The sequence below is a fragment of the Neophocaena asiaeorientalis genome, unplaced genomic scaffold, assembly GCF_003031525.2.
Source record: "Neophocaena asiaeorientalis asiaeorientalis breed wild unplaced genomic scaffold, Neophocaena_asiaeorientalis_V1.1 scaffold436, whole genome shotgun sequence".
In the NCBI taxonomy this organism is placed as follows: domain Eukaryota; kingdom Metazoa; phylum Chordata; class Mammalia; order Artiodactyla; family Phocoenidae; genus Neophocaena; species Neophocaena asiaeorientalis.
In genome coordinates, this window is record NW_020172473.1 from 1125957 (window position 1) to 1151183 (window position 25227).

At 42.9% G+C, this 25227-nt stretch overlaps 1 protein-coding gene across 1 annotated transcript in view; it reads left to right on the forward strand.

Annotated features, from left to right (window-relative positions):
* Nucleotides 1-16325, forward strand: part of MAP3K21 (mitogen-activated protein kinase kinase kinase 21) — a 34925-nt gene extending 18600 nt beyond the window's left edge. The window contains exons 6-10 of the mRNA XM_024738168.1: nucleotides 5449-5571; nucleotides 7545-7695; nucleotides 8303-8400; nucleotides 11230-12015; nucleotides 13506-16325. Coding sequence (XP_024593936.1) covers nucleotides 5449-5571; nucleotides 7545-7695; nucleotides 8303-8400; nucleotides 11230-12015; nucleotides 13506-13933 — 1586 coding nt within the window. The 3' untranslated portion in view covers nucleotides 13934-16325. The remainder of the gene's footprint in view (nucleotides 1-5448; nucleotides 5572-7544; nucleotides 7696-8302; nucleotides 8401-11229; nucleotides 12016-13505) is intronic.
* The last annotated feature ends 8902 nt before the right edge of the window (nucleotides 16326-25227 follow it).

A 25227-nucleotide genomic window follows, 5' to 3' on the forward strand; every position in this document is an offset into this window, starting at 1 on the left:
AATCCTGATCCATTTTGAAGGAATGAAATGCATGCAGCTTCTATAATTTAGAATGGCAGTTACCTCTTCTGCCCACAAGATGGTGCTACATTGTTGTGACACTGGTACCACTAGGGAAACTATTTTTCTCATTCGAATCCCCCAGCTCTACACTCCCCTCCCCACGCACACACATACACACACATACACACCCAGGGGTTACTTGCCCAACATCCCAAAGTAGGACACACATCCAAAGATCCAAAGAAAAGAATGATAACTATAAAAATAATTATTTTTCTTCTTCGGGAATCTTGCTGAGTAGAGAAAGCAATTATTTGTACCTTATTAAGTTCATGGGAGTTAGCTGATTCTGATATTATCATCTGCTAGAAAATTCTTTGAGGTACCAGATTTTAGTACTATTTAATGGTTCATTTTTTTTTTTTTTATAATGGTTCATTTTTAAGGAAGAAACGGCTGATAGGTGATAGATTGAAGGGTGGTGATACTTTCCTTTCAGCATACCAAATTACTTGAACCCCTTTTGCAGGGTTTTTTCCATGTGTAACTGGCTTAAAGAATTTCTCAGAAACATATTTGAGACTCCTACAAACTGGTTCTTAATATTTATGCCTGTGGATCTTTCAAAAATTTGTTATTAAATGTGAATAATTATCTAAGTATTGTAATTTTGTCCTTCAGAATCACTGATGGTAGCTTTGAATCTTATGGCTACTTATAGCTATGGTGACTTACTGCCAGAAAACTCAAATGTAATTATTCCTGCTGGCAATCCTGCAAAGCTAGCGAATAAGGAAGAGAAATGCTCATAAAATGAGACAGCATCATCTAAGAGTTTGTAAATGATATTTTGTGCATCCTTGGAATTTGTAGAACGAGAAAGAACGCTCATGGCAGATATTTTTATACTGTTATCACTTTGTATCACTCCTGCTGTATTATGCTTATTCTGAACCAAAGTTGTGTTTTTAGAACATATAAAACCGGTCAAAGAGGTTCTGAAGCTTTCAGAAGTCGGCGTGTCTCTAAAGCCGTGGTATTCTCACTTCAGCCATTTCAGAAGTGCCCGAGTCCTGCCTGGGATGCGTGAGTGTGAGTGAGTGTGTGCAGACACCCATAGGGAGAGAAGGCAAAAGCTCCACCAGGACTCTTCAAAGAATACTGCAACTTCTGCTGTAAAAATGATGCTTCCCACTGAGCCGTGTCAGTGTCCTTAATGAAACATAAATATTGCCAGGGGAAATGCAAGTACAGGTTTACTCAAAAGCCTGTGGCCCACACGATAACCTGCCATGAGCAGATACCTTGAGAACACGTCTAGCAAGCGGTCCAGAGAAAAACTGGACATTGGCCAGGGCCCCTTAACAGTTTAGCCCAAGTTTTCTTAAATGTATAACTAGGACAGAATCAAGCTTTCCCCATTTCATAGGGACAAGGATGTTTATCATAAAGAATATTTTATTTATGTTTAAAGCACAGAGCGCCTTTTTTTTCCCCCTGAGTGAAAGTCTTTAGATTTTTTCAGAAGACCGGAAACACTCCAGATCTTGGGGATTGTGGAAGTCCAGTCTTGTGCCTTTGTAACTCGCCCTTGGCCTTAAAGCCTTCCATGCTGTTTCCCTGACCTGTGCCTGGCATCTCTCCTCCCATCATTTGTTCCCCATGGTTTGCCATTCAGATGCCGTGGCCTGATTCTGTGTTCTAGTGCGGAGGCCTGCAAGGGCAGCCCTCCTTCTGCTCTGGGCTGGAGGCTCATCCACAGCGTGTGGACAAACCACGGGGCTAGTTGAACCTTTATAACGTGCTTCAGCCTAAACTGTTTCATATCTTTGGATAAGAATATTTCTTTCTTTTCCTACCTGCTTCCCCTCCCCCCAGTTCAGTTCGTCATCTGCCCTGATGAGCTGCTTTCTTGCATCCATTCTTTCCTTTCCTTAACTGCTCTGCCCAGTCAAGTCTTTCTTGCTCACGTAGATGGTAGATGGACAGAGCCTCCCATCTGGCACGTCATTTCCATTCGCTTTGTCTTCACAACATGATCTCTGCCCCTGTGTTACTTGTAATCTTTTCTTTTAATTGGAGTATAGTTGCTTTACAATGTTGTGTTAGTTTCTACTGTACAGCAAAGTGAATCAGCTATACGTACACACATATCCCCTCTTTTTTGGATTTCCTTCCATTTAGGTCACCGCAGAGCATTGAATAGAGTTCCCTGTGCTATACAGTAGGTTCTCATTAGTTATCTATTTTATACATAGTATCAATAGTGTATATACGTCAATCCCCATCTCTCAATTCATCCCACCCCTTCCCCTTCGGTATCCATACATTTGTTTTCTATGTCTGTGTCTCTATTTCTGCTTTGCAAATAGGATCACCTATACCATTTTTTTAGATTCCACATATATGGGCATATACCCAGAGAAAACCGTAATTCAAAAAGACACGTGCACCCCAGTGTTCATAGCAGCACTACTTACAATAGCCAGGACATGGAAACAACCTAAGCATCTCTCAACAGAGGAATGGATAAAGAAGACGTGGCACGTGTATATATAATGGAATATTACTCAGCCATAAAAAGGAACAAAATTGGGTCATTTGCAGAGATTTGTAGAGATGTGGAGGGACCTAGAGTCTGTCGTACAGAGTGAAATAAGTCAGAAAGAGAAAAACAAATACCGTATACTAATGCATATGTGTTACTTGTAATCTTAAACAGAGAAGACATTGATTCTGCAAGGATTTGCTACGTACCTCTCCTGTGCACATTTGGGGGTGGTCACAGTGATGGCAGCTGACTCCTTCCCCCCAACATAGAGAGCTGACATTGTATTGGGGACAGCCTTAAGCTAATAATTAAACAAATGCTATTTTTTTTTGCTGTAATTATTAACTACTGTGAAGGAAAAGTCCTGTGACAGTGATTAGTAGAGAGATGTCTCCTGGTCTAAGGAGATCACAGACAGCTTCCTCACAAAGAAACATTTAAATGGAGACTCGAAGTAGGAATTTACCAAACACGAGGGGAACAGGCAGGGAACACCTGCGAAGAAACTTGGTTTCTTCCAGGAATTGAAAAAAGACCAGTGTGGCTTGACTCTGCCCCCTGGGCCAAATCCAGCCTCCCGCCTGTTTTGTATAGCTCACAAGCTAAGAACATTTAAATACTAGAAAAAACGATTTTCTGACACATGAACATTGCAGGAAAGGTAAACTGCAGCGTCCATAATAGAGTCGCATTGGAACACACGCCTTTATGTGTTTGTGGGAATGCTTTCTCGCTCCGTCAGACCATATGGCTCATAGAAACTAAAATATTTACTGTGTGGCACTGCTTAGGAAAAGTTTGCTGACCCCTGGTGTAGACCACGGCGAGTGATGGGAGAGCAGGGCACAGTGAGGCTAGGGTGGCACGAGGAGCCCAGACTCTGATTTGCAGGGGACTGGAGAGGATGTTATGATTTTGACCTGTAACTTGAAGAATGATGAAAAGGCTTTGAGGGATTTTAAGCAGGGGAATGATAGTCAGCCATGCATTTTTAAAAAGACATCTGCCTGCTGTGAGGTAGACCAGAGGGGCCAAACAGAGATGCTGAAAGATTGATCTAGGGATTGTAGCAGCCTCGGCGTGAAATGATGGTGGCAGCGGAAATGGAGAGAACAGAAAGCATCACTCATGTGTGTTGAGCATTTATTATGTCCTGAGCCCTGTACTTAAGTATTTTCTGTATTTATTTGTATTTAATTTTTCCTAACTGTCCTGTGAAATAGGAATAATTATTTTTTCCATTTTTGTCAATGAAGGTGCTGTGACTTCAAAGAGATTAAGTCACTTTCCCAAAATTCATATGGCTAGTAAGTGATAAGCTGGGATTCATTCACATCTGGAGTTTGCTGATTCCAGAACCTAGAATATAAATTTCTCAACTATAACTCTAAGAAGAATATATAACGAGTTTTACAAGATATTTTGTGTTTGACTGTATATGGTGGGTCAGGGAGAACACAATATCAAGAAAAGTTTCAAATTCCTAGCATGAGTAATTGGATAGATGTCTTGCCTACCAAGTTCGAACTCCTCATTTCAAATACCAGGTGGTTCTTTAAAGTTCTTTAATTTTCAAAAAGGCAAATTATAGCTGTCTTGCATATGTGAAATGAACATGTGTCAATGATTTTATTCAACTTATTAATTAATGAGGGAACCAGTTAAAATTGGCTCGCATGAGAATTTGAGGGCCTAAGTGTTTATGGTCAATTTAGTAAAGAAATGTTAGGATTAGATTGCTAGGCTAAATACAAACCCAATATGGCTGTAAATCATAACCTTTGGGATTTTCTTTTACACCAGACAGCAGTTATTTGCATCATCACCAGACAAAATCCACAAGTTAACCTCTGCTCCTACTGAGTTGTAAAAATAGCCCAGTCAATAGAACATCAGTCAGAGGTTAAGCTCGGCACTGCACTGAAAGAACATCCGGTAATTTCTTTTACCTGCTTCCAAGTTTCTGATAATTTTTCTGGCAGCGTACAGAGTTTTCCCAGACACCCTCTTCTTTCCTCTGGTAATATGACTTTTCTTCCGTATGTTCCCATAGTTCTTGGCACATCTCTGGCATGAGAGCTACCCTATATTGCAGTTAGGTAATAGTAACCATCGTATGTACGTAGCGTGACCACAAAACGCTTTCAACTGCAGGCAAGGGGGAGTTTCTCTTGACCCTGGCTGGGTCTGAAAATTAAACCGACACAAGCCCGATCCACAGGGGAACAGCATAAAAATGTACTTAATGTAAGTTTCTGTGACATGGGAGCCTGCATCAGGAAAGGAAGACCCAAAGAAACAGACCTGAATGTTGAGGAAGGTTGATGAAGAGTGGATGGTCATGTGGAAATGTGACAGGCTAAGTAGTAAACGTTGAGGTAGCATGTCCGGAGCCCCGCGTAACGTCCACTTTCCGTTCTAATCACCACGGCAACCCTGGGAGGTGTCTGCTGTTCTAGCCAACAACCACAGGGACCAGCGCCGAGAGGCTCCTGACTAGTTTGGGGTCTGTAGTCCGTTAGTGACAGAACCAGGGCTCATGTAAACCCAGGGTGTCTCCCATCTCGATTTTGTTTTCAACTCTATCAGACTGCACGAAGGTAACTCTTTCTGCCCGGAAAACCGTGAGTTCTGCAATACGCAGTAATAGTTTCTTTCCTTGTGAGCATGTGTCTCTCACCGTGCCTCATGCGTCATGACTCTGAGTCATTGTTTATGGACATGAGCCCTGAATGGAAGATAAGTAAGAAACTAGGAACAGACTCTGAGATACACCATATTCTTACTGTCTGGCCGTTCCTGCTTTTATTGCCACGTGCGAAAGCTGGGGCTACGGGAATAACCGAAAACCATGGACTCTCAGTTCTCTTTTTTTTTTTTCCCGTATCTGACAGATTTCCAGCACAAAATAACCGTGCAGGCCTCCCCCAACTTGGACAAACGGAGGAGCCTGAACAGCAGCAGCTTCAGTACACCGAGCAGCCCCACGGTGATCCCCCGACTCCGGGCAATACAGCGTGAGCTTTCTCCCCCACGGGGGGCTTCTGGGCGGCTTTCTGTCACTAACCGACTGGGATCCAGCTGAAGCAGACATTCATAGCCGGTTCTAACCCTGTGATATTTAGGAGGTGTCAGAACTATTTGGAAAGCAAGATTTGGTTTTATCTTCCTTAGCCTCATTTTCTTGTTCTCACAATCAATGATTTTTAGATTCCACGCAATCGGTGATGTGACCAGGCCACAGAGCAGAAAGTGAAATAGTATCGTGAGACATTTTGTTAAACGCCTGCCTGCAACATTTGCATGACCTAGTTATATCAGTAGCCTCTTTATGGATATTTTGAAAGCTGAAATCAGGAATTCAAGGTTACTTCCATTCGTTTCATTGTTTTGTAAGGAAAAACATATTTTGCTTTTTGAAATTTAGCTTGAATTTGGTCCGTGTTGACCAACTAATGCAAACAGCCCTCCACTTAGGGTGGTTCGACTTAGGGTTTTTTGACTGTGTGATGGTACAGAGTGATTCACATTCAGTGGAAACCGTACTTCGAATTTTGAATTTTTTTTTTATTTTTTTTGGCGGTACGCGGGCCTCTCACTGCTGTGGCCTCTCCCGTTGCGGAGCACAGGCTCCGGACGCGCAGGCTCAGCGGCCACGGCTCACGGGCCCAGCCGCTCCGCGGCACGTAGGATCTTCCCGGACCGGGGCACGAACCCGCGTCCCCTGCATCGGCAGGCGGACTCTCAACCACTGCGCCACCAGGGAAGCCCTCGAATTTTGAATTTTGATCTTTTCCTGGGCAGTGATACTGGGTACCATCCTCTCTCGTGATGCTGGGCAGTGCACCATCACAAGGGTGAGCAACCCAAACACAAGCACTCTGTACCCACATAAGCAGTCTGTTTTTCACTTTCAGTACAGCATTCAGTAAGTCACATGAGACATTTGACTTTATTATAAAATAGGCTTTGCATTAGATGATTTTGCCCAACTGTAGACTAGTGTAAGTGTTCTGAGCACATTCAAGGTGGGCAGGGCTAAGCCATGATGTTTCGTAGGTGAGGTGTATCAAACACGTTTTCACCTTATGATATTTTTAACTTAGGATAGATTATTGGATGAAACCCCGTCGTAAGTCGGGGAAGATCTGTCCTTCAAAATACCACTTAGTGTTTTGATTTTAGAGTGTTCAGCCTAGTGGAAAAAATAAATATACTAATTCATCTGGCATCCTCGCACTGTGAGAGTTTCAATTAGACCCAAAGGGGATATTTTTACCCCCTGTGTAGGTATGTCATAATGTTTTCAGTTGTGTTTTTGGAACCTCTGGTGTGTGACGGGGTTGTTTTCTAAGTGTGTAGTAATAACAGCCACTCTCCCAGTGATTCTGGGAGAATCAACTGTCAGTGCACAGAGAGGCTGGGGGTTGGCATATGTGTGTGTCAGCAACACGTGGGTGTTAGACGTGAGTGTAAACCGCCCAAGAGGGGATGAAATAAGGCAAGACGTGGGGAAACTTACATACATTCAGATTTTTAAAGGTAATTGCAGCCAAACACTTGTGATGACTAACGAAAAATTGGCTTAAATTACAATTTTAAAATATACCTTTGTTCCTTAGGTTCAAAACTTTGATCTGGTTAAAAAATTAAGTATTAAGTTTGTTTTCAGTTAACTGTTCAATTTGACCTTTTTTCCCCCAAATAAAATGAAATCCTAACTGTTGCATAATGTTAAATACATAGATAAGTAAATAACTCCTTATGGCTAATTTACCTCAAATTTGTATCTTTTAATTAAGTTCACTTTTCTTGCTGTTATCAGAGATAGAACTTTGCCAGCAGCAGGGTGAAAAAAATAATTTCTTCGTTGTTTTCATGTTTCTCAGTCGTTTACGCGTTTCGACTAAGATAGTTTTACAACTGATTTGATTCATTTTAACTTAACAATTTTTTAATTGGTTAATGAGTGATGATGTTCTCTGTTTAGTGACCTCAGATGAAAGCAATAAAACTTGGGGCAGGAACACAGTCTGTCGACAAGAAGAATTTGAAGATGTAAAAAGGAATTTCAAGAAAAAGGGTTGTACCTGGGGTCCAAATTCCATTCAAATGAAAGAAAGAACTGACTGCAAAGAAAGGTACTTGTGTGACATCTGGTGGCATTTCAGTGTGTACTGTGATAAATAGCAGTGCGTTTTAAATATTGCACTGGCCAGACCTAACTTTTATTTATTCATTTTTAATTAATTTATTTATTTTTTGCGGTATGTGGGCCTGTCACTGTTGTGGCCTCTCCCGTTGCGGAGCACAGGCTCCGGACGCGCAGGCTTAATAATGGCCATGGCTCACGGGCCCAGCCGCTCTGCGGCACGCGGGATCCTCCCAGACCAGGGCACGAACCCGTGTCCCCTGCATTGTCAGGCAGACTCTCAACCACTGCGCCACCAGGGAAGCCCAGGCCAGACCTAACTTTTAAAAAGCAATTAGAGTAATACAGAGATACCTGAATATAATTTCATTTCTAGGATGGGTTTATCCTACTAAATCAATTATTATTTAGTTAAGCAATTAAAAAGCTTCTCTGTCTCTTGTTAAGGTTTTATCTGTACTTTGTTAGCTCTTTAAAACATAGAGGCCAATATGTTCTCTTTACTACCTAAAAATATTGTTAGCATGTATCCACCAAAACCTAATTTGTGTGTCATATGGTTCTATTATATCAAAATAAACATTTTTCTCTTGTAGAATAAGACCTCTCTCAGATGGCAACAGTCCTTGGTCAACCGTCTTAATAAAAAATCAGAAAACCATGCCGCTGGCTTCATTATTTGTGGACCAGTCAGGTAAATGTGCTTCAGGAAATAGAATTTGCTTGAGTTATACTGAGCCTCTGAGAGTTCTAGAAGTGACATGGGAAAGGTTAGCAGCATCACACATACTGAGTCGCAGTGGCTACACTAAGCTCAAAAGTTATCTTCTGTCCTGTCAGTCTTCGTGGCGGAAGGCAATTAGGCTCCACATTGTTTACTAGGAATTTGTAACTCTTATTCTTCACCAGAAAAATTAGTATAATTTATTATATAGAACCAAATTACTGTAGTATAGGAAATAGTAAATATGAAAATGTAGGCGCCCTGAAATTCTGCTGAGATTATATTCCCACCCCACGACCTGATGAAATACTGTCAGACGGGTTAGTTGTGGGAAACTACTGCTGGAGAGTATTACACTAGAATCTCTAGTTTAAATGAACCATCATCGCTCTCAGTGTTCAGTATTCCTATTCAATATTCAGATATTAAAAGGTTGAAGAGATTTGGAAGTTGCTGGAAATTTTCAATGATGGGTTAACTCTGAAGAAAAGCAAATTGGTCTTTATCCTTGACAATTTAAGGCAGCCCTCTGGTACTGTGGTCAAATTAGAGATGTCTTAGCAAAGCACGGTATAAACTTCTTGAACTTATGATCGCTGGTGCAATGCTCAGTTTTACAAGCACCTTATCACCTACTGCCCATGTTTAGTTTTCTTCTGTGTTCATCACAAGCGTGTGGTTTCAGCATAAATATCTCCATAAATACTTTCAGGTAAACACAAGGCGGGTGCTGTGTAATCCCTGGGTAGATGCTTTCTGATGTCACATTCATTACTGTATTCTGCCTCTTTCTCGCCTGTAAAGGCATGAGGGTCTCTCGTTATACACTACGATTCATCGTCAGATGGCGTTTGAGGACTAATGAAGAACAATTAATAGTAATAAAACTGTTAATTCTGTAGTGCAAGTTTCATTATTTGTGACTGTTGAAAAAAAGTCTTCTTGCTTTTTTTCCCTGAATTTTTTTTTATTCTTTCTTAGAATATTTTGATCCTATGAATAACTCTTCCACAGGACAGTTGGAGGAAATAAAAGGATGTATTTGGCTGACTCAGCTGGGTCTCCATTAAGTTAACCCTGTAGTTCATTGGAAGGATCACTGAGCAAAAGGTTTACACAGTCTGTCCTGCTTGAAGGTCCCCCTCCTTCCATCTGTGGGGCCTCATCCTTCTAAGTGTTTCTGTCTCAGCCCAAGCGTTTCCTGAAAACGTCCCCTGACCGCCTTAGCTGCAGTGGTGTCTCACCCCATCCCTGTATCTTAGTACCCAGTTTTACTTATGCATCGCTCTTCCCTGAAATCCTTATTGGTCTGCATGGGCACCAGTAATGTGTGTGTTCTCTGTCACCCCAAATTAGAATGTCAGCTCCTCGAAGGCAAAGATTTTATCTGGTTTGTTCACCACTCTACTCCCAGGGCCTGGTGCATAGCAAGTCTTCAGTATCTCCTGAATGCCTAAGTGAATCCGAAAAGGACAGTTGGATCTGATGTAGATATTGATTATATTCACCTTGGTTTGGGGGCTGCGAATGCATGCCATCCGTCATAGAAAGACTGGGAAAGATTGTGATGGATCCATGTAGATTCATGACAGCTCAGGATGAAAGTGTGGGAAAGGAAGTGCTCAGTATGCTTCGAAACCTATGGCTTTTACTTGTCAACAGCATTTACCCTCTTTTAAAAAAAATGATGGCTTAATAATTCGTTATTCGTTACATGTACCGTGCATTCAACCCATCAAAGCGCAGTTTGTGCCTACTTGATGAAGGCACTATTTGGGGAAGACCCCTCACAAGATGAAACCTGCAGGGATGCTCACAGCCGCTGTGACCTGAAAGTAGAAAACGGAGGAAACCGAACGACACCAGAGAGGCTTCAGCGGAAGCCAAGATCACATGTGGGAAGAAGGGCAGTGTCAGGCCTTCTTAGGGCCAGGCAGGATTTTGAGATAGAATTGTCTGAGGGAAATGGGACAGTGGGAGGAGGACACGGGGAGAAAGATAGCAGAGGAAGATACTGGGCTTGAAGGGAGAAAAGCTGGGAAGAGCACGGGCTTGTTGGGAGAAAAGCTGGCATCTGGCTGGTCTAGCGAACCGAGCACATTTTAGGTGCAGTGGACACAAGGCTGCAGAAATCATGGGTGTCTCTGTCGGGGATGATCTGGACACCAGGTGAGGGAGTTCGTCGTTTCAGTCGTTCGTGGTTAAGCCCTAAGTGATAAGAATTGTAGCTTCCTCTCCAGTAGCAGAATATGTTACCCTTTGGGGCTCTGACCTCTGGAGAATCTTCTCCTGATGCGGGGCCCCTACACTTTAATGGCAGCTTGTTGAAACAGGCTGCTGGGCACCACCATAGTCTGAAGTGTGCCAAGAATTCACTGCCCTACGCAGGATGGTTCCTGTAGCAACAGGGCGTGGCCCAGTTATCTAGGTCACGCGCAAGGGCACATTTTGTCTGACGTGTCCTCCTGCTGCTGTCTGTGCGTGTGCATTTCTGTATCTTGATGACTTTGTTTCTATAGAAGTTTCTGTTTTCTATGCCAGTGAAGATCCACTTGCTGAAGGACAGGAAACGGCAGAGGACTTGCTCGCCTGTTCCTGTGCAGGGAGCTGAGTCATTGCACCCTGGACGCCCCTTCCTTAGGGTCCTCCTGGACGAACCATTTGCTGAACTGCAAAGGACTCCATGTGTTTTGATTTAGAATATGTATTTATTAGATTTCAGCCTTGTTTTACAGTATAGCTTGCATGGTTTTTACGGTAAAATGGTCCTAGCCTGTGTGTATTTATACTTCTCTGTAGGGGCATGTGAAGAGCCACAACTTGCCCCAGATGGATTGGAACACAGAAAACCAAAGCAGATAAAATCACCGAGTCAAGCCTACATCGATCTCCCTCTTTGGAAAGATGGCCAGAGAGAGAATCTGGTGGAACCCGAAAGCTGGGAGGAGAGAACCCCAGTGAGCCCTGCCACCAGCATTCCTCAGGGGACCCCTCCGAACAGTCTGAGCAGATCCCCCCAGAGGAAGAAGACGGAGTCTGCTCTGTATGGCTGCACCATGCTGCTGGCGTCGGTGGCTCTGGGCCTGGACATCAGAGAGCTCGCGAAAGCGCAGGCTGCTGAAGACCCGTTGCCCAAGGAAGAAAGGAAGAAACGCGAGGGCATCTTCCAGCGGGCGCCTAAGTCCCGGAGCAGTGCCAGCTCTGCCACTAGGCTGCCAGCCGCAGGCGAGGGGACCAGCAGCCCATCCCCGCTCCCTCCGTCCAGCGCCGCAAACCTCCTGTCCATGCCTTCTCTCTCCACCAAGTGCCTGCTGCAGACTGATGGCGAAGATTCCTTCGAGAGCGGCACACACGTCCCTTGTGACCCCAAGGTGCCCATTCCAGATCCTTGCCCTGCCTTTGGAAGGAGGGATCAGGAGTCAACCCCCGTGCCAGGACTGGAGACCCATCATGGTGTGTGGGGAAACCTGTCTCCTCCCTTCACAGTTCCAGCACGTGCGGACGCATCTTACACTGCTTCTTCAAAAGAAAGAGCAGCACATCACCGACGGACCATGTCTGATGGAAGTGCTTCTCAGCCCCCAGGTAGGCTGCATTCGTGGGTGAAAGTACCAAACACCACCGTAGAGGATAGACTGTAAAACTGTATGGCTCTCTGATTTTATCTTCTCCAAGCGATTACATTTACAAATTTGTTTTCACATAAATCTTTGAATTTTACCCTACTCCTTTGTTTGACTTTATCATTTGGATCCTTGGAGGAGTATAATTAAGTTTCAGTAACTTAAATACATAACAGCATATTAAAACAGAAAGAGGGGCTTCCCTGGTGGCGCAGTGGTTGACAGTCCGCCTGCCGATGCAGGGGACGCGGGTTCGTGCCCCGGTCCGGGAAGATCCCACGTGCCGCAGAGCGGCTGGGCCCGTGAGCCATGACCGCTGAGCCTGCGCGTCCGGAGCCTGTGCTCCGCAACGGGAGAGGCCACAGCAGTGAGAGGCCCGCGTACTGCAAAAAAAAAACAAAAACAGAAAAAGCACATGGAGATAACTGCCCCAAGCCCCTTGTGGTAGGAAGGAGAGTCATTTGCCAAAATCTGAACCAAATAATTAGTGGGAGAGTTGGCAGTAAAACTAGTCGTTTGACACAGTGTCACCTGGCTTTGCTGCCCAGGTTTATGTTGAGATTGAGTTTAGGGGGTGTAAAAGTCAAATGGACAGTAGGTGCTGTGTGGGGAATGAGTATTATTCCTTTTGTATTTAAAGATAATTACAACTACCTCTGATACAGATCATGAGGATTAAGTGAGATAATGTATATGAAGAATGCTTTTCAGTTTGTAAAATGTTATGCTAGGATCGGTTATAAAGTATATTAAAACTGAAACTGCTTTCGTTTGCGTTACCTTTCCGTTCATCTCTTTAAGTGCTACGCCTAGACAAGATTTTTTTCATATTATTGTTCACTGTCTTTAGATAAATTGGTTTATTGCCCTTTTATGATGCAATAAAGTATTAGTAATTTATAATTGCGCACGGTGAAACCCTAGCACAAGAATCCCATAAAAAAGCATTCTTTTTTTCTTAGTTTGAAGCCAATGATTATTTGCTACAGTGGTAGTAAGTCAGTTCTTCAGAACGAAAAAGGGAGGGTGTAACATGTATCTGCTTTCTTGTTTTCATTAATTTTTTCAAATCATCCTCGGAGAGTGAATTCAGTCATATTCACCGTCATTTTTAAGTCTTAACTTTAGTCCAGTCTAACCCATTGTGAAATCTATCCTGTTAATAAAACACTTCTAATAATCATTGTCCTAAGTGTATGATGATGACTTGGCTCTTTACAGGTGTCGTTTCCATAGGTTCAAGCAGTCTTTCCAACCTTGTAGTACTTTTCCATAAAAACAAACACTCTCTGCTAACAATTCTAAAGGTAAGGTTTGTGTTCAGGTTCTTTTGTGAAAGCTCACTTTAAGGTGGTCACCTAAGGGAAGTCATCCTGGGTATTTTCCTTGCTGTCCATTGATTTCGACATCACTGTCTTTCTAATCACACACTGTCTTTGCCTCCTCAACCAGCTGGTGCAGCTCTCATCTCAGCCCCCGGAGCCTCTCAGCTGCCCCCTGAGTGGGTTTGGGGGACGCCCCCCTCGCCGCCTGGAGCCCATAGTGACCTGCCAAGTGAGGTCCTGCCCGAAAAACAGAGAGCTGTCCATATGGTGCCTCTGCCCCGTCCTCCCCACCTAAGAAGCCAGGTAGGTGCCCCGAAGGCCTTCCCGCAGAGAACAGAGTCTCAGCCCGCACAGGCCTGCCCTGTGGTGGGCGGTCCAGGACCAGCCCCTGACTGTCCCCTCGGTGCCAAGGAGAGAACTAAGCCCCACGTGCCTTCCTTACTGGATGCCGACGTGGAAGGCCAGAGCAGGGACTGCACGGTGCCTCTGTGCGGGCCAAGAAGCAGAATGAGCCGACCATCCCTGTACGAACTGGAGAAAGAATTTCTGTCTTAAGTGCCTTATATTGTTCAAGCATTTTTTTTTTTAAGGTGAACAAATGAAAACAGTGTGTCTACCTTTGAATTGTTTTATGCTGCTGTGTTTTCAAAGCTGTGGCCATGTTACTAAAATAGTAATGGATGTCTAACTTCTCCAAAAATACATGTGATTGCGGTTGGCTGACTGTATTGTTATTCCACTGGATTCTTACCTAGCGGCTTGACACACTACACACGTGTAAAACAAATGTGCAACAACGTAAATCTGTGTTTAAGCCCAATTTTAAATGCTTTGTTTGCTCCCATTTATATCCTTGTCTATTAGTACACACAGAAATTGTAATGAGTACGCCATTTTTGTTTCCTTCCTTCCTGTTTCCTTCCTTTTGTTTTCTATCTTCCTTTACCTTTTTCCATTTCTTTCCCTCTTTTTGTTATTTGTGCAACAAGAAGCCAAGAGTAATGTGATGTTAGCAAGTAAAGATGTTTATGTAAAAAAAACTTGATGACTAGAACAGATGGAGAGTCCTATTTGAACTACCTAACAAACCCAGCAGTAGGCTTATAATGTATAAGTATGTCCAAATCTCACCTAAAATATGCACTGTTTCTCTCTTGGAGAAAATTTTACTGAATGTAACTTGTAAAAGTTGTAATGAATGTAACTTCTAAAAATTTTATCCATTAGAACTCCAAAGTAGATTTTTCAAAAAGCCAGTCATTGACATTTGACTCAGACCATATTCTGTATACAGTTGAGAGGCGCTACCCTGTGTGTTCTCCCTGTAGAAAGGATCTTCCTGCTTCCTTCATCAGTAGCCATTGATCTGGTATCCAGAAGCGTAAAGCTTTTCCTTTTGTCGTAGAGTTCTTAAAAATCAATCGATGCGTGCGTCATGTGCCGAAGAAAATCCATGTCATTTAATATTATTTTTCTCTATTTAAATGCATAATCATCCTCATAATATCAAATACAGTTAGAAACACTGCAAAGTCAGGAAACAGCAGTACGGTTAGAATTTAAGTGTTTTAGAATAGTAGTTACTCACTTAATTCCAGATACATGTTAGATATCTGTTGGGTGGGACAAGCTGATGTGATAGAATGGAGAAATATAAGTTATTTTCAGATGTGGGTTTATAAAGCGAATCTTTGGATAGCAGATCAGGTTGATTTTAAATTATTTTATGAGTCACTTCTATAAATCATAGAGTTATGATACAGATAAACTACTGAGTTGTTAAGCTACTGAAATGGCTATCCAGGAGCTTGGTAAACTTGCCTGGGTGCTTTTGTTAAATCTATTATGCTTCTCTCCCTAGAATATGGTCATTCAGATGACACACAATAAGCATTCAAAATCTTCCCTACAGTGAAAAACTGTAATTGCAAACATTACTTGATATTTCATTTAAAATTTTACCTTGGTTAAGGTTTACTGAATAACTGGAAGGTCAGTGATTTAATCAGGTGTGATAAAGTATCTACCTATAGTAGGAAACAAAGAGGAGGAAAATTATATTATTTGGCCATTTTAGAACCTCTTAGTCATCTAACAAGTATGCCACTGCAAATGATGAACAGGGCACGAAAGGATTATTTTAATATAAGCACATTTTGCCTTAAGGAAATTCTTGAAGCACAATCTCAGGTTCCTTAATTACATTTTGTGGTGTTATGGTCCATTCTATGATTTGGCTTCACTTTTGGGTGGCCGTTGAATTACATAACAGAGATTTGGTTTCCTCAAAATTGTATCACATTTGAAACTGTGGTTGGCTACTTCATACTCAGTCATATGAGGGCATGTAACTTCCAGCTAAAAGTAAACGAAATACATGCCTACGGTAATACGTGAAACACGAAATACAGAAACTGTGTTTTCAGTTTTGCTTCTACCAAAACATCGTGTGTGTGTGTGTGTGTGTGTGTGTGTGGCACTCTGTGTGAGGGTAGGGGAGTGATGGCTGTCCGTCTGTGTGGTCCCTCTACTCTGTTCCTGTTTAGCTTTATTTTAGTCAACTCTACTTTATGATGACTTTAGAAATGAAGTTACATTAAAAAGATAATTGTCAAAAAAAAAAAAAAAAAAAAAGATAATTGTCATATAAGGACTCGATCTCACATGTTACTGCAGATAGTCATTTTTTGCTGAGATCTGTTGTACATTTGCGATTTTCTATGTGTATAGGTATACTTAGCGGAATCTGGTTATTTATTTTCACATAGACTTAATAGCTCACTGGAAGATAAATTAAGCCGATTACTATTAGTCAACAGTTAAGGTGCTCCCACTGCAGAGATTTGAGGCCTGGGCCTGATACGCTGTATTATGAAGCTTTGTGACTGAAAAAGATGTTTACATATGTTGTCTATTTTTTTTAATAAAGTTTTTTTTATAGCTCGTCTACTCGCTCAGTGGCTTTGATCTCCTGATGAGTGTGGCTGTAGTTTGTAATGGTTCATTTTGTATTCAATAAGGAAAATGTGTTAATAAAGATTATTAGTAAGTCAGGTATTAACCTGCTAAATTCATTAAACTGAAGGATCATGATATGAATCACGGGATTCAATGAAATACTTTATTTAAAATGTTGTTTGGTTATGTTGAAACGTTGCATTTCATCGTGAGAATTTTGCAACTCCAGCTTTTCAGCACGCACCTTTTGGCAGAGTGAGTTAATGTATGAAGTATATCTCAGTTGATGCTAGAGCACTGTGATTAATGAGACATGTTGATTATTAGCATGTTTAAATCAGAAGAATTTCAAAACCCACCTAACATCTGGTGATTCTTGGTAAGCAATAAAAACTTCGGTGAATTAGAGAAGTAGATGGTAGCATTTCGTGCAGATCCAGGCAACACCCTATCGTATAAGAGGGAGAAAAATTTAATGTCTGTTGTGTATCTGCTGAGTGTGAAGGACTCTCCTAGGTGCCCATATAAGGCACTTCCTATAATTCTCTTTAGTGAAGTTTGTGAGGTAGGTAGTAGTATCCCTATTTCATTAGATGTGAAACGGGCACAGAGAAGTTCGATAAAGTTCCAAAGACTCACCACCATTTACCTGTTCACACCTGTTGTAACCATACATATAGTATAGAAGATGGAGGCTTCTGTGGAATCCAAAGCTAAGGGAGTGTTTCACACATCAGAAAGTTCAAAATTCTAGAATGGCTGAGTACTTACTTAAAAACAAAGCTAACAGTGGTTAATACGGTGGGATACTTCCTAAGTAATTGTGAAATGAAATAGAAAGTACTAAAACCTGCATATCCAACAGATCAACTCAGAAAAAAAGCATTGTTCTCTTCAGTGGGTTTATAAATAGGATGAAATTATTTAAGAACTGCCATATAAATATAAAATAATTGGGCTTAAGCTGTATGTACTCTTTACTTCTGAAAAGGTCAACATGCTAAAACACAGTGAAAGATGAGGCGTTTATGAATGAAACAATGTAATAAGTGCCACATACAGTGGAGCAAAAACTAATTGTTCTTGTTTAGCAAGAAATAAGTAAGTTGAATATGCTGCAGACTCATTAAGTGCCTACTGTGATAGCCACTGGGAAAGACTAAAGGAATTCAGTGATGAGCAAGAGAGACACCACCTGGGTACTTGGCTGCATGGTTCTTAAGATCTAGTAAGAAAGACATTGAGAAGCTAAGCGGAGCCAGCTTCATGGGTTCGGATTGGGCTTCACACTCAGGATGTCCCTGAGCTTGATTTTAATGCTTTGCTAACACTGTCTTGAAATCCTTAAGAAATTCTGGACCGGAACCCCTCATTTTTATTTTGCACTGGGCCCTACAAATTACGTGGCCAAGCTTGACTACAAGTGAAATGCGGGTTATAAAAGGTGAAGTAGTTGCTGTTCTGGTAGCACTGGCAGAGCAGATCTAACCTGGGGGGTTCAGAGGAGGCAGCTGGAGGAAGTCAGGACCTCTGCTGGGTGAGAAGTGCTCCCTGCAGAGTCACTAGCTTGTGACTTGTTTCTGTTGGAACTTACCAGATTTCCTCTTTGCCTTTCAGCATTTTTACCATGGTCTGTGTTGGTGTGGATCTCTGCATATATCGTACTTGGAGTTTGTTTAATTTCTTGGATGTGTAGATGTTTTCCAGCAAAGGTAGGCTTTTCAGCCATTATTTCTTCAAGTATTTTTTCTGCTTCTTTTCCTCTCTCCTGGGACTCTCATTACACGTATATTGGTGTACTCAGTAGTGCCCCACATTTCTCTGAGGCTCCGTTCATTTTTATTCATTCTTTTCTCTCTTTTTTTTTTTTTCAGATTACATATGCTATATTGATTTCTCTTCAGGTTCCCTTATCTTTCTTCAGTTCCAATCTACTGTCAATCCCCTCTAGTGACATTTTTCATTTTAGTTATTGTATTTTCAACTCCGTAATTTCCATTTCATTCTTTTTAAAAACTATTATCTCTTTATTGATATTTTCTTTTTGACCAAACATTGTCATCATACGTTCCTCCTTCAAGCATTTTTCTCTAGTTCATTGAACTAAGGTACAGTGGCAGCTTTCATGTTGTTAAATCTGAGACCCGTACCCTGTCACAGGCCATCTCTGTTGCCTCCGTTTTTCCCAGTGTATGGGTCACACACACCTCTTTGTATGTCTCACTTTTTGTTGAAAAGTGGTCATTTTAGGTAATACATCGTGGCAACTGTGTATCATGATTCCCCTCACCTTCTCTCCAGGTCTTGTTTTTGTTGTTTGCTTGTTTGTTTAGTGATTTGGCTGGACTATTTCAGTGAAATCTCTTCCCCCACAGTATGAAGTCTTTGATGTCACTCCTCAGAAGATTCAGCCTTGATGTGCACACAGCTACCTTGGGATGACACAATTTTAGCACAGCTCTCTTGGACTGTCTCTTCCTGTCATCTCTCTGTGAAGCTGTCTGGCTTCACTTGGTATTACAGCAAGCTGTTAGGCTTCCATAATTGCTGGCTGATTACTCTATTTTTTTATTATTCCCTGGGACACAAATTCCTCCACAGCCTATTCCAATTAATTTCAAGCAGGGGCGGTTTGGGGGCCGGTCTTTAAGGCTTGTTCTGACCCCAGGTGGGCTCTTTTTAGCTGGCTCTTTGCCTGATTCTATCTGGTGAACTAGCTAGACTATGATTTCGCTTGTTGCTCTTAATTAAGAGGTGTGGGGTTTTTTTGAGAGTTCCCTTAGGCTTGAACTTCCCCACACTCTGTTTCAGATAAAGTCAGTTGCTTTGATGAAAGCTTGGTAGTTCTGTTCTTGTGTAATGCGTCTTGCTCTGGGCAGTATATCTGGGCCATACTCTGGGCCCTGGGTGGAGTGGTAACTTGTAGTCTCCTTGGCTTGCTTCTCGCAGAGTAGATAGAACCTCTGCTCTCCAGGTGCACTGGTGTGAGGGCGTGTAAGAAGCCAGCATTCTCACTGGTGGAGAGCCTCCACCCTGTGTGGGGTGGCTAGATGGAGAAAGGAGCCCTTGACCTCTTAGGCACACTCCCAGGAATTGAGCCTCTTAAATATAGAGTTGGAGGGGATGAGAAATGCTGCTGTCCTGTGCCTGCCAGTGAAATAGCTTTTCCCTTGATTGGGAGCTGATTGGGGGGCAGGGGGGAGGAGGGGAGTCTTATGTTTCTAGCCAAACCTGATTGGAATGGAGCTTCTGTCAAGCTGAGCTCCGTCAGGGTGGAAGAGTAGGCGGGAGGGAGCAGGTCATAGCCCAGATGCCAGGTTCAACTGTTCTTAGCAAGATTTAGTGTTTTTTGTTTTTTTCCCAGTACGTGGGCCTCTCACTGTTGCAGCCTCTCCCGTTGTGGAGCACAGGCTCCGGACACGCGGGCTCAGCGGCCATGGCTCACGGACCCAGCCACTCCGCGGCATGTGGGATCTTCCCGGACCAGGGCACGAACCCGTGTCCCCTGCATCGGCAGGCGGACTCTCAACCACTGCGCCACCAGGGAAGCCCTAGTGTATTCTTTTTGAACAAATATTTTGTTATTTGCTGTATGCCCTTAAGACAATTTCCAGAGACTTAAAAAGAAAAAAAATTTTAAGATAGCTTTCAGCAGTTGTGCTTGTTTCCTTGCAGAGTGGGTCCTCAGAGCTCCTCAAGCAGCCATCCCATAATGGAACCTCTTTAATATTTTGCAAAGCTGCTGACTAACTCCTGAAGCATTTTCTCCTGTTGGCTCGTCTAAATTCATGTTGTTTATCTCATGGCTCTAAATGCATTTCAAGGCAAATCACTCTCAATTTTCCATCTCTAGCCCCGTTCCAATCTTAGAGCTCCATTTGTACATATCCTGCTGCTTACTTATCATCTCCTCTTGGATATTTAAGAGGGATTTCATCCTGAACACAGTCCAAATAAAACTTGTGATTCACCTCCTTCCCTAAATTTGCTCTTCTCTAGTCCTCTTCTTAGTAAACAGCACCAGCACCTGGGAGGTAGACGCGTCCGCTGACTAGTCTTTAAAGTAGCAGCATCATGGAGGATTCCCTGGTGGTGCAGTGGTTAAGAGTCCACCTGCCAATGCAGGGGACACGGGTTCAAGTCCCGGTCCGGGAAGATTCCACATGCCACAGAGCAACTGAGCCCGTGTGCCACAACTACAGAACCTGCCAGCCACAACTGCTGAGCCTGCGTGCCACAACTACTGAAGCCCATGTGCCTAGAGCCCGTGCTCTACAGCAAGAGAAGCCACCGCAATGAGAAGCCTGTGCGCTGCAACAAAGGGTAGCCCCCGCTTGTCACAACTAGAGAAAAACCCGCACGCAGCAACAAAGACCCAATGCAGCCAAAAATAAATAAATATTTTTTAAATAAATAATTTTTAAAAATAGCTTTAAAAAAAAAGTAGCAACATCATGAATGCATTTGTGTCACCCGTAGTTGTTCAATAACTAGTTACAGAATAATCGGATGAATTATTCCCGTTTTACAGATAAAGAAACTGAACCTTAGAGAAATCAAGTAAATTGCTGGATTTGAATCCAGTCTGAGTCCAGTCTATGCATTTAGACCACAGGAAAAAATGTTTCTTAAATGTTAAATAGTTGGTTTTTCAATCAATGTTATTGTTAGCATGTTGATCAAAGGATAATTGAAAGAAAGTAACGTAAACTATAGTTGGAATGGGACTTTGGGGATATTATTGTGAAGGACTTGGATTACTAGTCTAAAGATCTGGCACTGAATCTGGCATTAAGAAAAACAATTACAGGTTTTAATTTGTAGTGTGTACTAGTCAATGTCCTCCAGAGGACCAAAGCAAATGGGATGTGCGTACACGTACTTTAGAGAGAGGGGTGTTGATTTTAAGGAATTGTTTCACACGACCATAGGGGCTGACAAGTTCTAATTCTGCAGGGTGGGCTGGCAGGCTGGAGACCCAGGGAGGAGTTGATGCTGCAGCTGAAGGCCGTCTAGAGGCAGAATCCTGAGACCCAGGTGTTGGCAGGGTCGGTCTCTTCTGAGGCCTCACTCCTTGGCTTGTAGCTCTTCCTGTGTCTTCCTGTAGCCTTCCCTGTGTACATGTCTGTTTTCCCAATTTCCTCTTCTAGTAAGGACACAGTCATTGGATTAGAGCCCACTCCAATGACTCAGGTTAACTGGATTACCTCCGGAAGGACTGTCTCCAAACACAGTCACATTCTGAGATACTGGCTATTCGGCTTCTGCACCCGTTGGCCTGCAAGCCTGTACTTGCCCAGCCTCGAGACTGAAGGAAGAGCCCGGAAGTCAGAGACAGAGACATCCGTGGCTTAATGGATGTGGGGCACCTTACACATCTGAAGAAAGGTCCTGGAGCGATGCCACACCATGTGCAGCAGCTGGCGGGCAGGACACTGCAGCAGTCTTGCCCCCCCGGGGGGGAGGGGGAGATTGCCAGTTACAGGGGGAGTTGACGTCAGCTTGGTTCATCGATTACCAGGGAAACCAGCAGGGGGCACGCCCCTCATCGCCCCTCGGGCTAACAACCTTCATGGGGCAGATGACTTCCCTTTGATAAACTATCATTATCTAATGATAGCAGCGGGCAGGTGTGTAGGCATTCACCGATCAGGCTCTGTGATGAAGAGGGAAGGTCAGTCCGATGTGTAGGTGTGGGTTAGGCAGGGACTGGTCACGCAGGAGATGGACAGATACCAAGAGTACAGCCATCTTGGGGGCCTGATCATATGGCCTCCAACATACAAATCTAGGTGGGGGGTGGAGGCAACGCAATTTGTTCCATAACAGACTGGAAAATGCTTCCAAATATTGAATATGACGGTGATGTGTAAAATAGAGAGGGGACTAGAGGCACTGATGTTATGAGGTCTTACAGAAAGAATAATGAGGAAAGGAAGCCCAAGAAATGAAGATTACAATCTCCAAATCAGGGACAACTGGCAAAAAAGAGCTAGAGGTCAGTTAGGACAGAAGAGTTAGCCGATTGGGAAGCTGTGGGTCAATCAGAAATAAAACACTGAGAGGAAAATTGGTGCTTAGATAACATAAGGGTTTGGTGGCGGGGGCGGGGAGGCAAAGTTTGCAGTTCTGAGTGATGGAAAATTCTAGAGACATTCAGCGGTCGGGTGGAGGTGAAATGTGAGACAGAGGTTGGAGTTGGACAGAGATTCTGTGGTCATTCAAATTCTGGTGATAGTTAAAGATGCTGGATGGGTCAGATGAGGAAGGCAAAGAGAAGAAACCTGAAGAAGGCTCTCCGGGAAAGAGTGAGAAATGCAGAAGGTGATGGAAAGAGGACGGATGGTTCACCTAGGTAAGAAACACCCAGAAGATTACAAGGCAATGGAAGATAACATAAACTCCCCAAATATCTTCCCTCAATCCATAACAATTTTTTTAAATTTATTTATTTAATTTATTTGTGTTTGGCTATGTTGGGTCTTCGTTGCTGTGCGTGGGCTTTCTCTAGTTGCGGCGAGTGGAGACTACTCTTCTTTGTGGTGCGTGGGCTTCTCATTGTGGTGGCTTCTCGTTGCGGAGCATGGGCTCTTGGTGCGCGGGCTTCAGTAGTTGTGGCACACAGGCTCAGTAATTGTGGCACGCAGGCTCAGTAGTTGTGGCACACGGGTTTAGTTGCTCCACGGCATGTGGGATCCTCCCGGACCAGGGCTCGAACCCATGTCCCCTGCATTGGCAGGCGGATTCTTAACCACTGCGCCACCAGGGAAGCCCAATAACAACTTTTAAAGAACTAAATACTAAAAACCTTTTTAAGAACATAAAGCTAAACTTTTTAGGCTAATATTGTCTCAGAATTACTCCATTCCCTAGAGCTATCAGCACTTCTTTCCCTCCTAACTGGAAGTGGATGCTCAACAATTTTATTCAAAGGAGCAGCCCTATTGAGTTCCGCCTCCCTGGGAAATCCCAAGGGCGCCAAAGGAGTCAAAGGAATGAGCATGACCATGACCTAGAGCACGCCCCTACTCATTACTCTTCCTCCTTTCTGTGCTTTGCTACAGTGTGAAGGAAGATACAGCATAAAGGCACAAACCAGACATGGTTCTGCATATGCCTAAAACCAGAGGACAGGGAACTAATATTATATTTTGCCATTATCTGATCTTAGACATTCTGGTTAATTTTCTAACCTCAGTGGCCATCTAGCCTCTTGCCACTCCCTTACCAGTAGCGTGTGGACCCGTGTCTGCAATGTCATTTCCCTCCTGGTGTCAGTTCATCCTGGCACTGTTTGTTTAGTAGCAGGAGAAAGCCCCAGGGCACATCTGTAGAGATAGCCAGAAACAGACGGCTGATGAGGACATGTACCTAGGAGGTAGTTTTCCCCTTCTGGAGCACTGTCTCTCCAGGAAGTTTTAACTTAGTCTATTAAGGAATGTTTTCCACAGGAAATGCATATCCAATGTTATTACATAAGTCTGTAGGAAAACATGTTATTTGAAAAAGAGGGCTTCCCTGGTGGCGCAGTGGTTAAGAATCCACCTGCCAATGCAGGGGACGTGGGTTCGAGCCCTGGTCCAGGAGGATCCCACATGCCACGGAGCAACTAAGCCCGTGAGCCACAACTACTGAGCCCGTGTGCCACAACTACGGAAGCCCGCACACCTGGAGCCCGTGCTCCGTAATAAGAGAAGTCACTGCAATGAGAAGCCCGGGCACCGCAAAGAAGAGTAGCCCCCGCTCACCACAACTAGAGAAAGCCCTCGCGCAGCAACGAAGACCCAATGCAGCCAAAAATAAATAAAAGAAAAACAGATTACCCTACAAGAATACATTTTTTTTAAAGTAAGTTTGATCATGTGACTTGGTTGTGGGACAGCTCTAAAACTAGAAAAATCTCTACATTTTCTGGTTTAATAAGTATTGAACTTTTCAATAAACCAGGCCTTTTTCTCTGGAACAGGTCGTTATTTCTAGAGGTATAAACATGAGTCAAATCAATGGAGTTGGTCATAATTTTTCCTCCAATCTGTATTTTGCCCAAACTCAGCTGTTTCAAAAATTGAAGCATCCTGTTTGCCTTGCTTGCTTTGGGTTTTCTGCTTTCTGGACACTAGATGGTACTATATACATATTATTTCACAAGACAAGGACCACCAACCTAGCTTGGTTATTTGAAGAATTACAGCCAAATTTATACCCTTAGGAGAAAAAGGAAAAATAATGGATGTGATTTGAGAAAGTATTAGAAAGATGAGGAGAGGGGAGGAAAATGATTTTCCAGCAACTGTTACAGAGAAACAAGAAGATGATCTTCACTTTTTTTAATTTTATTGAAGTGCAGTTGATTTACAATGTTATGTTAATTTCTTCTGTAGAGCAAAGTGACTCAGTTATACATATATATTATTATATCTATATTATATATTTTTTCATATTCTTTTCCATTATGGTTTGTCACAGGACATTGACTATAGCTCCCTGTGCTATACAAGGATGATCTTTATAAAGTGATCTTTTTTTATACATCTGTTCCAAAGAGGGAGACGAGCAAGGAGCTTCAGAGCTGTAAGCTAGGTCAAATCTCCAAATGTGTATCTCCAGCATAGGCAGGATTGAATCAAATATCTCGAGTACTAGGTGTCCCACCATCATTAGACACTGAAAACAGAATTCTGTTTTCAGTGTTCTGTTTCAGAATTCTGAAAACAGAATTCTGCACTCAGTGTAAGCAGAGCCAAGGTATCAACATAACACAGTCCTAACTATGTCGTTGGAGGTCTGAATCTATCCACGTCCGAAGTTAGCCCTACAGCAAGAACTTTCAGTTGTGTGATCCAATGTTTTCACTTAAGCCAGCTTGAGTGTGTTTTACTCTGGCAACTGCA